Here is a 15,958-nt window from a genome sequence, read left to right as displayed (position 1 = left end):
GGGGAAGCACTGAAGGCCTGGGCACACACAGGCAGCCCCTCCTGTGCCATCCCCAGATCACTCAGCCCTGCAGTGGGGGCAGAGCAGCCAGGACCCAGACCTGCCAACGTGCCCATCCCTCCCTCCTCCACAAGTGCCCACAGACATGCAGCTGCTCTCTCAGTGCCAAGAGCTGGGCTGCCAGGAAGGAGAGCAATGCCCCCATGCAAAGGGGCTCTGGAAATGAGGAGCAAGGGCCTTTGGTGCCTTTTTTACCTCCCCTTCTCTACCATGCTTCCAAACAGCATGGATCCTGCAACCCAGCTACCCCACAGCTGTCTTTCAGCCTTTCCTCTGCTGCCCCACACTGAGGGATGGAGACAGCCAGGAGCAGAACGCCTCTCATCTTGAGGGTAGATTTAGTCTAGACTGGAGATAAGGAAGGCACTTTTGGCACTGGGGGTGGTGAGACACTGACCCTGGCTGCCCAGAGAGCTGGGAGCTGCCCCATCCCTGGGAGCATCCCAGGTCAGGTTGTTTGGGGCGCTGAGCAACCTGCTCTGCTTGGGGATGTCCCTGCTGGCTGCAGGGAGTTGGACTGGATGAGCTTTAAAGGTCCCTTCCAACCCAAACCAGCCTGGGATTCCAGGCTCTAGCCCCAGCTGGACCTGGTTAGTGCAAAACCTTTTTGGATATCAATGTTTAGAGCTGGAAACCTCCTGGTTTATCCCAGAGAGAGGCAGAGGAAGAAGAGGGAACACTGCAGAATGAAGCCAAAGGAAGAAGGGTTGGGGGGGGGGGGGGGGGGGAAATGGCAGCCCTTGAGTGTCCTTGCTGAAAGGCTTTAAGTCCTTACCCCATGCTACCAACAGATGGGCAGCCAGGGGCAGTGCAAGGAGACTTGTAGCACCAAAGAAACTCTGTCCTGGAGCCACTGGGAGCCTTTTGGGATCGTGCTGCCAGAGCTGAGCTACCCTCAAATTCAAACCACGTGAAGGTCCCTGCATTCCCAGGAGGTAGGGAAACACAAGCCCCGTTTATCAGCTACTGGGAGGGAGGTTTGGGGTACAGGGTGCCAGCTGAGGCCACACTGGGAGCATGCCAAGGACCAGGGGAGCCCCAGGGGCTGGGCAGCCCCTCCTCAGCAGAGCTGTGGACATGTTTGCTTTGGCAGCTGAGGGCAGGATTTCCAAGCCAAGCCACAAGAAGAGATGATAGACTCAAGCCCTTGGCAGGGTTTTGCTGTTCTTATCATTAAGAGGTCTGTTGATATGTTTGGCTTCATGGACATTTTCTTGAGCAGAAGTTTCTTTAGCTTAAGCTCCTTTAAGTTCTGGGCAAATCCAGCTAACGATAACCAGAGAGCCTCTGCTCAGGGCTTTGCCTCTTCTGGAGCTCAGCATCACCAGCTGTGTTTTGCTGGTGGTGAAGACTGGGAGACAGAAGAATCAGGGGGCCCACGAGGGAGCTTTGGGCACCTTGGGTCCTGAGCAAGCCTTTGGGGGGTCCACAGTGAGGCATGAACCCCCAGCTGTGTGCCTGTGACCTGGGTGACTCCCAAGATCCTGGTTTGAGCTCAAGCTCTGGGGAGTGCTCCAACGTGTGGCTGCACACCAAGGGGAGCTAACTGCTGCTCTGCAGCAAGGGTCTCACCTCAGTCCACATCTGCCCACGCTGGGAATGAGCTCCCATGGGCTGGGAACAAAGGTGGCTCTCAGACAGCCCTTGGGTGCCTCAAGAGAGGTGCCCCCTGTGAGGCCACGGCTGCAGTGCTGGGTCTGTTTCTGGGCTCCCCAGATCAAGAGGGACAGAGAACTGCTGGAAAGAGTCCCAAGGAGGATGCAAAGATGCTGAGGGGACTGAAACATCTCTGTGAGGAGGAGGAAAGGCTGAGAGATGCCTGGAGAAGGCTGGTGAGCCCAGAGAAGAACTGTCCCAGAGGGGATCTGAGCAATGCTCAGCAAGAGCTAAAGGCTGGGGGGCAAGAGGATAGGGCTGGGCTCTTGTCAGTGGTGCCCAGGGACAGGACAAGGGGCAAGGGACACAAACTGGAGCTCAGGAGGTTCCATCTGAACAGGAGGAGAGACTTTTTTGGTGTGAGGGTGCTGGAGCAGGCTGCCCAGAGAGGTTGTGGAGTCTCCTTGTCCAGAGAGCTTCCAAACCCAGCTGGGAATTGTGCTCCTGGGCAAGCTGCTGTGGGTGCCCTGCTTGAGGAGAGGGTTGGGCTGGGTGATCTCCAGAGGTCCCTTTCAACTTCCCACCCATTCTGTGGTAGATCCTAGACACAGACTCACAGACAACCCCCAGCCTGAGACTGCCTTTCCCCCAGCCCATCCTTTCAGCCTGGACAAGCTGAAGCCTTTTTTCCACCTTCCCTCTGCAGTTTCTAACTCTCCAAACCAGCCATTAAAAGGCATCCTGAAGCGATGGCCCTAGCATTAACCAGTGAGCTGCCACTTGATGTTCTTGTCAGAGCAGGCACTAATTGCCCTGCATCAAACCCAGGCTATTTCTGCAGCCCTTACAGCACAGCTCCTGCTGTCCTGCTCTGCCTCTCCAGCAGCAGCTTTAGCATTCAGGAGCTGCTGGAAGCCAACACAAGCGAGGAGGATCGTGGATGGCAGTCACAGGGTGGGTAGAAAGGGGCCAGGACCAACTTCTGCTGCATTAGAATTGGAAGGAAGAGGCCTGGGGAATTGGAGCAGAGCATCAAGAGGAGGCCAAACGAAGCAGCTTCTTGGCTGTGGCTCTCAGAAGGTAGGAGAGGCAGAGTTGTGCACAAGCTGGCAGCCACCAGCATGGCCTTACCAACATCCCCACTAAGGAAGGTGGAGAGTTTTCCTCTCTTGACTTTCTGCTCCCAGACCTCTGGCTCTTCCTTCCACATCCATCCCCCTCAGGAAGCTTTCACATCCACCACCCCACCCCCCACTTACCTTCTGGCTTCCAAAGCAGATGGAAGCCACTCGGTGGGGAGTGCATTGAGCACAGGGCTATGGCGAGCAGAGAGCAGCAAGGAAGAGGGTTTAGCATCATTAAAGAGGTGTCTCTTACCTTGCTTTGTGGGTCCTGTTCCCTTGGGGGCTGGTGATGGTGACAGTGGCATTTGGGAAGGGCATCTCCACTGAGCCGTTGGTGGCTTTGCTGTTGCTCAGCTCCAGGTAGGTGCCGTTGATGGTGTAGGTCACCAAGCCGTCAGCGTCCTCGTAGTCAACGTAGAGGCTGTCAATGTGTGGCCCCACAGGGCTGATTGGGTCCCCCTGGGCAAAGATGCTGTTCATGGTGACGTTGAGCAGCAGCTCCTTGGAGTCCGAGGCCTTCTCCAGCAGCTTGTCGGTGATGGCGTTCTCCAGGAGGAACTCCCCGGGGGGGAGCCTGGGCTCCAGGTCCCTCTCGTCATGGTCTGTCTGGTAAGTAGACCTGGTTACGTTTGAATCTAGATTGGAGCCAACAGGGGGGGAAACAAGAGTGACAACCACAGAATGCATCCAGCCTGGGAGGAGAAAGCAGCCCGGAGCAGCAGGGATGCGCCGCAGCCTGAGCAGCCCCCCGGCAGCCTAGAGGCGGGAGCTGGGGGGCTTGGGGAGGGGGATCCCCGCGGGGTTGTAACCCCTTTAGGAAGGGTGTGAAGCTCTGTGGGGCTCATCCGCGGCCAGAGGAGAGCTCAGCACCTGCCAGCACCGCCCCAAGCAATAGCAGAGGTCAGAAGGGAAGACGCCCTCCTGGCCCCAGAGCCCATGCAGCCATGCTGGGAAAGCACCCAAGGCAGTTTGGTGGGGGGGATGCCCAAGGGACTGGAGGGGGGAAGGAGGTTGCTGGGGGCTGTGGAGAGGTGGGAAGTGGTGGAAGATGTTGGGACAGGGAGATTTGTGCACCCAGGGCTCCCTCCTGCCCTAGGTGCGAGGCAAAGCACAGCAGCGGAGCAGCAGGAAGCCCTTACCGGTGGCCACCCCCACACACACACAACCCCCCTGCCCAAAAACCAGAACCTGAAGGGCAAAGAGGATTTCTGAGCAGAGATCTTTTGCAAGGACTTTCCAAGGTTTCCAAAACACAAACCAGAGGTAGAAACAGAGCACTTCTCAACAAGAGCTCTGAGAAGCAGAACAGTGAGGCCCAAGTCTCCTCCTTACCTTGGGGTTGTTTGCCCTTCAGTTTTGGCTCACAGTCAATTGTTTCAGCTCTTTCAAAGACCTCATTGGTTTCCTGACCTTTGCTCAAGTTTAACTCTTCCTCGGTGTCCTGCCTCCCAAACACCTGGTTCTCCAAGTCCATCCTTTCCCTGGAGAGCTTCCCAAAGTAGGTTGCATTGTGCTGGATGAAGCCCAAGGGCACCTCCCCATCAAACTCCCTGCTTTCCTCGCTCTCTGACTCGGAGAAGGTGTAGTAGATGGGCTGCAGGCTTTTGGAGTGTGGCTTCCTCAGGAGGGTGTACTCAAAGGTGATGGATGGGTTCTTGCCATTCTGATTCCAGACCTGGCAAACAAAAGGGAAGTCTTCAGCAGGGGTGGTGAGGAGATGGCCTGGAGAGCTTGGGGGTTCATTCTGGACTTGGCAATCGGCAAACAGCCAATCTGCTTTGCTATTTCCAGTCTGCTCCCCATCACAGTGCCACCTTCTTACAGCTGGAACCCAGCACAGCTTTCCAAGGCTTGTATGGCAGCACTGCCCTGGGGATTAGCCACAGCTGAGAGACTGGGAGCCACAAGTCAGGCTTCCTCCTCTGCTGCTGAGCAAGCAGAGATTGGGGAGAGCCACTTCAGAAGTTCCTGATCACCACTTGCATTTTGTGTGGCTTCATGAAGGGCACAGATAGCTGCAAGTCCTTATCTAAGGGGGCCCTGGGGAAGGACTGTTCAGAAGGGCCTGTGGTGATAGGATGAAGGGCAATGGTATGAAACTGCAGCAGGGGAGATCTAGACTGGGCATTAGGAGGAAGTTCTGCACGATGAGGGTGGTGGAATGCTGGAACAGGCTGCCCAGGGATGTGCTCGAGGCTGCATCCCTGGAGACATTCAAGATGAGACCTGATGTGGCCCTGGGCAGCCTGCTCTAGCTGGAGATGTCCCTGCTGACTGCAGGGGGGTTGGACAAGATGACCTTTGAGGGTCCCTTCTAACATCCCCACTGAGGACAGGTATTTACATCTGATGCACTACAACCTCTTACTGGTCTAATGTTCTTGAAGAAACCATCTCCTCCTTCTCTAGGGGAGTCTGAGGGCTGGAAGATGGCAGCAGCTGGGCTCTGGCTGGCTGCCCAGCAGCAGCTGAAATGGTTTTTCTTCCATGCCTGGGTGTGGGTGGTTTGCTTTCAGGAGAGAGTTGAGGTTTAAGTTGTGTGCACTTGTCCAAAGCTAGCTGACCTCATTTCCTATTTTTCCCATCCCTGCCAGGTAATTAGGATAAAAGAGAAGAGAAGAAACCACCCCACGGTGCCTGAGGCATCTCCTCCCTGCGGGGAGAGGGGCGAGCAAGCCCACGCTCATTACTCACAGCCTTGCATCCCAGCAGGGTGGCCCCAACCCAGCAGCTCCTGCAAGGAACTGGGCACAGGCACTGCTCCCACTCCCTGCCTCAAGCTGGGACACCACAGCAGGGCTCTGCTTTTATGGCCACCTCTTCCTCAGCCCCCCATGGCTCTTTCTTTCCCCCATCAACCTCCCACACATGAGAAGTCCAAGCTCACCATGATGTTCAATCCTTGGTTGGTCGGGCCCTGGGCCACGATGTACTCGATGCCTGTCTCATAGACATCCATGGGCCGGCGGTACTTGAACACCGTGCCTGCAATGTTGAAGTTCTTGGGGCTGTCAACTTTGTAGTTCCCATTGAAGAAATAGTAGCCAGCTTCATCAGCCACAGCTTCAAAGGAGAGAGGAAAGCTACTGTCAACACAGGGATGGCACTTGGGCATCCAGGGGATAAGGTTTGTTAGAGCGTCACGAAAACCCAAACCAGGATGGCGTGGGGGAAATTCCAGCCGAGGGAGGCCACAGCTGGAATGCTGGGGGCAGGGTCTGGGCTCCCCAGCTCTAGAGAGACAGGGAATTGTTGGAAGAGAGCCCAGAGGAGGTTACAAAGATGCTGAGGGGCCTGGAGCATCTCTGTGAGGAGGAAAGACTGAGAGATGCCTGGAGAAGAGCCCCAGAGGGGAGCTAAGAAATGCTCTGCAAGAGATAAAGGGTGGGGGTAAGAGGCTGGGGCCAGGCTCTTCTGAGTGGTGCCCAGGGACAGGACAAGGGGCAATGAGCACAAACTGGAACCCAGGAGGTTCCATCTGAACAGGGGGAGACACCTTTTTGGTGTGAAGGTGCTGGAGGCCTGGAGAGGGCTGCCCAGGGAGGTTGTGGAATCTCCTTGTCTGGAGAGATTCCAAACCTACTGGAACAGCACAACTACAAGGCAGAGGCTTTGTGGAAGTCCAGTAGGATAACCTAAGTGTATAAAGAGCCTTAATGCTCATGCTGAGAAGCTCCCCTGTGAATGCAACTGGAGATTAGGGTCAGGGTTCTCATCCCTACAGGTGCAGGAGGTTATTCCTCCCCATCTGCAGGGCTCTGCACTTGGGTAACATTGTCAGCAGAGCAGCTTGCTCATCTCTGAGGTCAAACCCCGCTCAGCTTCACCTGGGGGCAAGCAGTAGGTAGTGTAGGGGAAGCCCCAAGAGGTCCTACCCACCCAGGACATCTGCAGACTTCTTGCGTTCCACGATCTGGATGTCCCTTGCTCCGGCAGGAATATGAGTCACCAGGGAATAGCCTGGGGGAAAGCACAGATCAGCCAGAGGGAACCTGCAACACCACAGTCTGCAGCAACCCTCAGTGGCCAACACGGAGTGGCTGCCACACAGCCAGCAAGCTGGCCTGGGGCCAAGGTGGTCCTTAGCAGTGATGGATTTGAACAGTTACCCAATGTTGCTCACCGGCTGGTTGCAAAAAGCATCTCCCTGATGGCTGGGGAGGGGGGGAGGGATGGATCCTGCCTTGGGGTGGGGAAGAGAACCTCCCAGGCCCAGGCAGCTGAGACACACAGCTCACATGCACAGCTCACAGAATTGCCTGGCTGGGAAAGACCTTAAGCTTGAGCCCTGCCTGGGGCAGCCTGTTCCAGTGCCCCAGAACTCTTCCCGTGAGGAGATTCTCTAAAAATTAAAGCAACTTTTTTCTTTTTAACTTTTAATTTTTATATTTTTAAAGATAATTTTTAAAAATCGAAATTTTGAAAATTCTAAATTTTTAATTTAAAATTTAATTTTAAAAATTAATTTTTAATTAAATTTTCATTTTAAAATAATATTAAAAAATTAATTTTTAATTTTAATTAATTCATTTTTTCCTTTTCATTTTTTTTTAATGACAAATGTTAAACCATTGAAATTATTCTTTTAATTTGAATTTTTTAAATGGAAAGTGTTTGCATTAATTTGTTAACTGTTTTTGACTTAAAAACTTTAAAACATTTCAAATGAAGTTTTAAAATTAAATTAAATTAAAATGGGATTAAGTTAAAATGGAATTAAGTGGAATTAAGTTGAAATGGAATTAAATTGAAGTGGAATTAAGTTGAAATGGAATTAAATCGAAATGAAATTAAATTTTTTAAATGTTTGAAAATGTAATTGACAATTTTTAAAACGTTTGAAAATTTATTTTGCCTATTTAAAATGTTTGAAAAGTTATTTTGCTTATTTAAAGCGTTTGAAAATTTAAATTTTTAAAAACGTTTGAAATTTCAATTTAAAATTTTTAAAACGTTTGCAATTTTAATTTAAAATTTTTAAAACGTTTGCAATTTTAATTTAAAATTTTTAAAACGTTTGAAAACATAATTTACCCTGTGAAAAAGTTTGAAAATGTAATTTATACTTTTTAAAATGTTTGAAAATGTATTTTACCTATTGAAAACGTTTGAAAATGTAATTTACCGTTTGAAAATGTAATTTACAATTTTGGAAACGTTTGAAAATGTAATTTAAAATTTGAAAACGCTTGAAAATGAAATTTACACTTTTTAAAACGTTTGAAAATGTATTTTACCCTTTTGAAACGCTGAAAATGTAATTTGCCTTTTTAAAACGTTTTTAAATTTAATTTAAATTTTTTAAAACGTTTGAAAATTTAACTTTTAAAACGTTTGAAAATTTAATTTACCTTTTAAAAACGTTTGAAAATGAAATTTACCTTTTGAAAACGTTTAAAAATTTATTTTACCTTTTTTAAATGCTGAAAATGTAATTTGCCTTTTAAAAATGTTTGTAAATTGAATTTTAAATTTTTAAAAAGTTTGAAAACTGAATTTAAATTTTTTAAAATGTTTTAAAATGTAATTTAAAATTCTGAAAACTTTTGAAAATATAATTTAATTTTTTTAAAAGTTTGAAAATGTAATTTACCTTTTGAATACGTTTGAAAATGAAATTTACCATTTGAAAATGTTTGAAAATGAAATTTACCTTTTGAAAACGTTTGAAAATTTAGTTTACCTTTTTGAAACGCTGAAAATGTAATTTGCCTTTTTAAAACGTTTGTAAATTTAATTTTAAATTTTTAAAACGTTTGAAAATTTCATTTACCTTTTGAAAACGTTTGAAAATGAAATTTACCTTTTGAAAACGTTTGAAAATGAAATTTACCTTTTTGAAACGCTGAAAATGCAATTTGCCTTTTTAAAACGTTTGTAAATTTAATTTTAAATTTTTAAAACGTTTGAAAATTTAATTTACCTTTTAAAACGTTTGAAAATGAAATTTACCTTTTTAAAACGTTTGAAAATGAAATTTAACTTTTAAAACGTTTGAAAATGAAATTTAAAATTTTGAAAACTTTTGAAAATTTAATTTACCTTTTTAAAACGTCTGAAAATTTTATTTAAAATTTATAAAACGTTTGAAAAATTAATTTACCTTTTAAAAACGTTTGAAAATTTAATTTAATTTTTAAAACGTTTGAAATGTTAATTTAAACTTTCTAAAACATTTGAAAATCTATTTCAAAATTTTTCAAACATTTCAAAATTTAATTTAAGCTTTTTAAAAGTTTGAAATTTTAATTTAAATGTTTAAAAATTTTAATTTTGTTTAAAAAATTAATATTTTTTTTAATTTAAAATTTTAATTTATTTTTATTTGAAAATTTCATTTTTTAAAGAAAATTAAAATTATTTTTAAATGGTTTTTTTTAATTTACATTTCAAACACAGCCCTGAGAGAGAAAAAAAAAAAACCAACAGAGCAGAGTGGTGAAGCCCTGGAGTGGGTTGTCCAGGGAGGTGGTTGGAGCCCTGTCCCTGGAGGTGTTTAAGCCCAGGCTGGATGAGGCTCTGGGCAGCCTGACCTAGTGTGGGGTGTCCCTGCCCATGGCAGGGGGGTTGGAACTGGATGATCCTTGTGGTCCCTTCCAACCCTGACTGATTCTATGACACTATGAATCCCCCTGCCCAGGCAGCCGCTTACCCAGGTGGGAGTTGCCTTTGCGGTAGGTGCCGGTGACGTGCGTGCAGCTGCTGCCGTCCCCTTGGCAGACCCCACACTTGTCCAGGGTGTGGGTGGAGAAGAGGATCCCGTCACAGCCGATGGGCTGCAGGGTGCACAGAGAGAGGGGGGGTGGGGGGGGGCGGGGGTCAGGCCCAACCAGACCCTGGCCACCCCCCGCGGTAATTCTCTGCATGCTGCCCAGAAGGGCAAACGGTTGCTGTAATGTTTAACAACCTCACATTTTCCAGACACGCAAACCCCTCGGAAATCAGTGTATTTGCAGGATGTTCCATCCCGAGCCTCAACCATTAACTGTCTCTGACCATCCACCGTGGTGCAATGGAGGTCACAGGGCTTGCTAGAAATGTGAACATAGTCATCTGAAGGGGAAAGGATATAAAGACACATTCAAAAAGAGCAGCAACACCCCGCGGCTTCCGTCCCTACCGGCAGCACCGAAGCTCTTTGCCAAGCTAAACAGCGGCAGCAGCGGCAGCAGCAAGCAGCACATCTCGCGCGGTGCCTGAGGAAGCCACCCGCCTCTCGTGGGGTGCAGGTGGCGCTTCCGACAGCTCTCCCTGCTGCAAGCCTTGGCACAGCCAGCTCAGGCCAGCCCTAGAGGTGCTTCAAGGGTGAGGGGTTTGGAACAGGCTGCCCAGGCAGGTGGTAGAAACCTCATCCACGGGAGTTTTGAAGGCCAGGCTGGATGTGGCTCTGGGCAACCTGATCAAGCGTGAGGTGTCCCTGCCCGTGGCAGGGCCATTGGAACTGGCTGATCCTTGAGGTTCCCTCCAACCCCAACAATTCTATGAGTCTAGGATTCTGAAACAATTTTGCAGTTTAGGCTGAATATTAGGAAGAAGTTCTTCACAGAAAGAGGGATTGGCCACTGGAATGTGCTGTCCAGGGAGGTGGTGGAGTCACTGTCCCTGGAAGTGCTTAAAATAAGCCTGGATGAGGCACTCGGTGCCATGATTTAGTTGATTAGATGGTACTGGGTGATAGGGTGGACTCGATGATCTTGGAGGTCTTTTCCAACCTGGTTAATTCTGTGAGTCAGCATCCTTGCAGGTGTTCAAGGGACACATGGGCCTGGCAATTTCATAGTATCATAAGGGCATGGTCTAGTCATGAGGTCTGTGGTGACAGGTTGGACTCCATGATCTTTGAGGTCTCTTCCAACCTGGGTGATACTGTGATAATATCAGTCAGGGTTGGAAGGGACCCCAAGGATCATCTAGTTCCAACCCCCCTGCCATGGGCAGGGACACCCTACACTAGGTCGGGCTGCCCAGAACCTCATCCAGCCTGGTCTTGAACACCTCCAGGGACAGGGCCTCAACCACCTCCCTGGACAACCCATTCCAGGGCTTCACCACCCTCATGGCGAAGAACTTCCTCCTTGGCATGTGGTGTGGTGGGTTGAAGGCTGAGCTTGGTCTTGGAGGTCTCTTCCAGCCAAAAGAGTTCTGTGATTCTATGAGGTGGATGGGACATGGTCTAACAGCTGTGTGCAGGAAGATATTAGGTTAGGGTTGGACTCAACCTTAAGGTCTTTTCCCAACCAGGCAATCATAGAATCATCAGGGTTGGAAGGGATCAGCCAGTCCCAACCCCCCTGCCATGGGCAGGGACACCTCACACTACAGCAGGTTGCTCACAGCCACATCCAGCCTGGCTGCAAACACCTCCAGGGATGAGGCTTCCACCACCTCCCTGGGCAACCTGTACTTGTCTCTCACCACCCTTCTAGGGAACAATTTCCTCCTAACATCCAATCTGAACCTCCCCATTTCTAGTTTTGCTCCATCCCTCCCCGCCTCTAGTGCTGTCAGGAACGGTGATGCCAAGTGGGCTCCCCCCAGCACCAGCCCAGGGGGAGGCACTGAAGCTGTGTGCCAGCAAGGCCTTGCAGCAGTGATGCATGTCCACGTGGCACAAAGACAAGCTCATGCACGTGCACCTAGCAGCATCTCACGGGTTCAAATCAACACAGAGAACATCATCAGCAATCCAGGTACAAGGCTCAACTCAACCCCCAAGAGTGCCTTAAAAAAGAACAACAAAAATAACCAACAACAGCACACAAAAAAAAACCCCACCCAATCCCAACCCACATCCACCCAAGCTGAACTTAATTCACCTTTGGCTTCCTGCAGGCAAGCAACTGGCTGCACCCATTGGCACAGCAGTCCCATAATTAGGACTATCCACAGGAAGGGGAGGGAGGAGGAGGAGGGGGGTGGGAAAAAGGATTAATTCAGATTTTTTTCCCCTCCCCACACACCCCAGAAACCCCAATGCTAAGGGTTGAATTTCAGCTGAGGAGCAGTCTTATACCCACTGGCCAAGCAAAGGCAGCATCAATGGCAAAACATTATCTGCAAATCCCCCAGGAGCCACTTGAATGCCTGCTAAGACACAAAACAGTTCACTGTAATGCTTCTGGTGAGTCAGCCATGGAGAGCAGAGAGCTGGAGAGAGGTTGTCCCCACCCCAGAGGAGAGGGACAACAGCAGCCAAGGAGCTAGGAGTAACCAGCCTGGTGTGGGTTAAAGTTCTACCATGCTGACCCTGTCCAGAGGGCTGGGGAGAGCACAGAACTGTCAGGGTTGGAAGGGACCTCAAGGCTCAGCCACTTCCAACCCCCCTGCCATGGGCAGGGGCACCTCACACTGCAGCAGGTTGCTCAGAGCCACATCCAGCCTGGCCTTAAAAACCTCCAGGGATGAGGCTGCCACCACCAGATGGAGGTTTGTTTCCATAGAAAAGGCAGTAATTAACTTAGTCAAGTCTAATTGTTCTGAAGTGTGTGCAGAGAGCCTTAAAATAGGAAGGCTGCATGAGATCCTGTCTCAATTTTAGGCACCCAGCTGGCGTCGTGGAGCTGAGGAACCAGCCCTCAGGAGCCTCCTCCTCCTCCTCAGGAGAAGGGTCCTGGGCTCACCAGCAGCTCTAATAAAAGCACCCCAAATTGATCACGATTTTTGTTTGATGCTTTGGGGGGGGGGGGGGGGGGGGGTGTATGGAGATCAGGTCTAAAAATGGGCTAGAAGCTCAGCCTCTGGCTCCTCAGCTCCTCCAGCGGTTGTGTGTCACCTCAGCTGACCAAACTGCCTGACTGCCACCTCGGGTGACGTTTGGCAGGGCACACCGAGGGGGTGGGCACCAAACAGCCACACAGCCCCGCGGGGCCCCGGCTCAAAGGCCGACTTGTTTGGGCGAGCTGGACCCTCCCTGCCAGCACAGCCCGTCACCCCCATGCTCTTGGATCCTCCTCCAGCCTCCCTAGTCCTTGGGAGCTGCGAGCAAGCCAGGCTAGAGCCATAAATTCCTCTTGTTATTGTCATTTGTTAAGCTCTTCTGCAGCTGCAAACCAGCACCTTTGAACTTGGGAGGAGAGCTGATTGTGTCTCTGAGAGAGAGAGAGAAAAAACAACAACAACAGAGAGGAATAAAAACCAACAACCACTGTCAAAGAGCAGAGGAGGAACCTTCCTGCAGGCTAAGGAGCATCATCACTATCCAAATATTTTGGCTGAGCGGGATGGAGGCACACAAAGGAGGTCTTGTTACCAGGGTATAAAGGTTTCCATTGATAGGTCCTGCCGTTGTACACGTGGGAGTTGAAGGATGAGCACTGCTCCTCCCGAAAGCTCCTCCCGTTGGCGGGGCACTCCTGCAAGGGGACGCAGTTAATAGCCTGAGGGGAAACAGGACGCGGGGAAGGCTCCCGGCGCACCGCAGCCGAGCTGCAAAGGGCCTTTCCACCCTCCCGCCCCCCCCCCTCCTCCTCCTCCTCTTCCCCTTCCCACAGCAGGGTCAGCCAGGGGAATGCTCTCCCCACCCGCAGACCCCCCCGGGGAGGTGGTGCAAGGTTGGAGATGATCCTAGAATGGGTTGGGTTGGAAGGGAGCTTCAAGATCATCCAGCTCCAATCTCCCTGCTGTCTACAGCTACCTGAAGGGAGGCTGTAGCCAGGAGGCGGTTGGTCTCTCCTCCCAGGCAAGCAGCACCAGAACAAGAGGACACAGTCTCAAGCTGTGCCAGGGGAGGTTTAGGCTGGAGGTGAGGAGAAAGTTCTTCCCAGAGAGAGTTGTTAGCTGTTGGGATGTGCTGCCCAGGGAGGTGGTGGAGTCCCCATCCCTGGAGGTGTTCAAGAGGGGATTGGATGTGGCACTTGGTGCCATGGTTTAGTAGTCATGAGGTCTGCAGTGACAGGTTGGACTGGATGATCTTTGAGGTCTCTTCCAACCTTGTTGATTCTATGATTCTATGGGCAGGGACCACTTCCATGTGAGCAGGTTGCTCACAGCCTCATCTTAAGCACTTCCAGGCAGGAGGTGTCCCCAGCTCCTCTGGGCAGCCCATTCCAGTGCCTCACCACCCTCACATTAAGGAGCTTCTTCCTGATCTCCATCCTAAACCTCCCCTGCTCCTGTTTCAATCCATTCCCCCTCACCCTATCACCACAGGCCCTTACAAAAAGTCCCTCCCCAGCTCTCCTGTAGCCCCCTTCAGGTACTGCAGGCTGCTCTAAGGTCTCCCCAGAGCCTCCTCCTCTGCAGGCTGAGCAGACCCAACTCCTTCAGCCTGTCCTCATAGCAGAGGTGCTGCAGCCCTCTGATCATCTTGGTGGCTACCTCTGGACCCTCTCCAAGAGCTCCATGTTCTTCTTGGATCATGCAGCAAACCCCTGGGGTTTATGAGCAGACAAAAGGGCCAAAGCCCTGCCCCAGTGGCGATGGGCACCCAGGAAGGCAACTTCAGTTGCTTGGAGAGGTAGGAGGGGTGACAACCACGGGGGCAAGCAGTGCCTCCTCTCCAAGCCATCAGAGGAAGCAAGCAATGACTTCCCACACCTCACACTGGGCATTCCCAACAAGACAAAGGATATCCTTACTTGTACTTTGCAGAGCTGGTATCTTTTGGATGTTCCAGTGCAAGTTTTATTAGCCAGCCCACTCACTGACTTTCTTCTGAATAAAGAAATGGTGGTTAGACAAGGTCAGAAGCCCTTCTTTCTCCCCTTCTCCAAATCCTTTTGTCCCCTGCTCCTGGGAGATTGATTGGTCTCCAGGCAGCAGATCCACACAGAGGTCTGTCTTGGAGCTGATAGCCAAGATCTCTCTGGCCTTGCTACCTGCAGCATCAACTATTCTCATTACAGCATGCTAGAGGAGGGTGGTGGGTTGGAAGGTGTCCTTGGGACAAGGTTTGCAAGGTGCCCTCTGGCAACCAGATAGCCTGGAGAAGGCAGAGCCATGCAGCTGGGATCAGCAGGTCCTCAGCCAACCCTGCACCACATTGCTGCTGTGCCCAGGAGCCTTGAGAAAGGGCTTCCTGCTGCCCACCTCCACTCATCTCCACAGGAGAAGCTCTGGGGACAGCACAGGAATAGCTTGGCTGGTCCTCCTGGCAGGGATGCCCAGGGCAACCTCCTGGCAGCATGCTTGGGGCGTACTTACCTTCTGCACCAGCAGGGTTTGCCAGCCAGCACCTTTGCACCAGCACTCACCTAGTGAGTGATGACCTTCTGGGTCAAGTTCAGCTCCAGCAAGCTGGAGACCCCCACAGGGGAGCCTGGCAGGTGGGTGCCATACCTCTGCCGCAGGCAGTGCCTCTCCTGGGACTTCACTCCTCCTCCACAGGTCCTGGTACAAGCTGTCCACTTGGTCCACTCTCCCCACCAGTATGCAGTGACATCTGCCCCTTCCTCCAGGCTGTTGGAGGTCTGTGTCAGGTCCTGCTTGGAGCAGCAGGGAGGGGGGAGAGGAGAGAAGGAGAAGTCAGCATCCACACCACAGCCTGCCTGGGTGGCCTGAGGGCACCAGCATTGGATGTTGTCCCCCAACAGTGGACACTGTCCCCAGCCCTGGACACTGTCCCCAGCACTGGAGAGTTTCAAGATCCAGCTGGACAGGGTGGCAGGCCTGCAAGAAAGCCTGGAGAAGGACTTCACAAGGGGGTGTGGTGGTAGGGCAAGGGGTGAGGGCTTCAAACTGAAAGAGGGGAGATCAAGATTTGTTACAAAGAAGGAATCCTTCGTGGTGAAGGTGCTGAGACACCAGAAGAAGGTGTCCAGAGGTGACCAGAGGAGTTGTGGATGCCCCATCCCTGGAAGTTTGGCCAGGCTGGATGGGGCTTTGAGCAACCTGGTCTAGTAAGAGGTGTCCCTGTCCATGGCAGTAGGGTGGAACTAGATGATCCTCAAGGTCCCTTCCAGCCCAAACCACTCTGTGATCTTGTCTAGGCCACACTTCTCCCAGGAAAGGTTTGGCCAGATGATCCCTGGGGTCCCTTTGAACCTGGTGCTCTCCAATTCCATCATTGCCATCATGCAAGAAACCCTGCACTTTTCCAGCTGTGGTTTTGTTCCCAGTTGGAATGAAATGGCAACCTCTGGGATTCCTCCAGAAAGGGAATGTTCATTGTTCTGCTCAGCTGGCAGAACACAGCTCCCAGACAACCCTAACCCACCCCACCCCCCCCAAAGCCTTCTGGT

The 15,958-nt window shown here is 50.7% G+C and overlaps 1 protein-coding gene across 7 annotated transcripts in view; it reads right to left on the bottom strand.

The window, feature by feature from the left end:
- ADAMTSL2 (ADAMTS like 2) overlaps positions 1-15,958 on the bottom strand; it is a 36,336-nt gene that overhangs the window by 17,216 nt on the left and 3,162 nt on the right. For 3 of the 7 annotated variants that reach the window (XR_010992633.1, XM_068170657.1, XM_068170658.1), the window contains 9 exons: positions 15,057-15,199; positions 14,357-14,432; positions 13,030-13,132; positions 9,688-9,833; positions 9,433-9,556; positions 6,660-6,740; positions 5,668-5,843; positions 4,113-4,455; positions 3,034-3,415 (listed from right to left, as the gene is read on the bottom strand). Coding sequence is in view for 6 of the 7 variants with exons in the window: in XM_068170657.1 (XP_068026758.1) it covers positions 3,034-3,415; positions 4,113-4,455; positions 5,668-5,843; positions 6,660-6,740; positions 9,433-9,556; positions 9,688-9,833; positions 13,030-13,132; positions 14,357-14,432; positions 15,057-15,199 (1,574 nt within the window). In the remaining variant the exon portion in view is untranslated. Of the gene's footprint in view, positions 1-3,033; positions 3,416-4,112; positions 4,456-5,667; positions 5,844-6,659; positions 6,741-9,432; positions 9,557-9,687; positions 12,468-13,029; positions 13,133-14,356; positions 14,433-15,056; positions 15,200-15,958 lie in introns of those variants that run through there. The other 4 variants (XM_068170659.1, XM_068170660.1, XM_068170661.1 and 1 more) reach the window with 4 other exon arrangements.

Source organism: Melanerpes formicivorus, unplaced genomic scaffold (genome assembly GCF_026170545.1).
Source record: "Melanerpes formicivorus ecotype bairdi unplaced genomic scaffold, bMelFor1.0.p_v2 SCAF_500, whole genome shotgun sequence".
NCBI lineage: Eukaryota > Metazoa > Chordata > Aves > Piciformes > Picidae > Melanerpes > Melanerpes formicivorus.
Note: the sequence above shows the minus strand (reverse complement) of the source record. Positions and strands in the feature narration are given on the sequence as shown.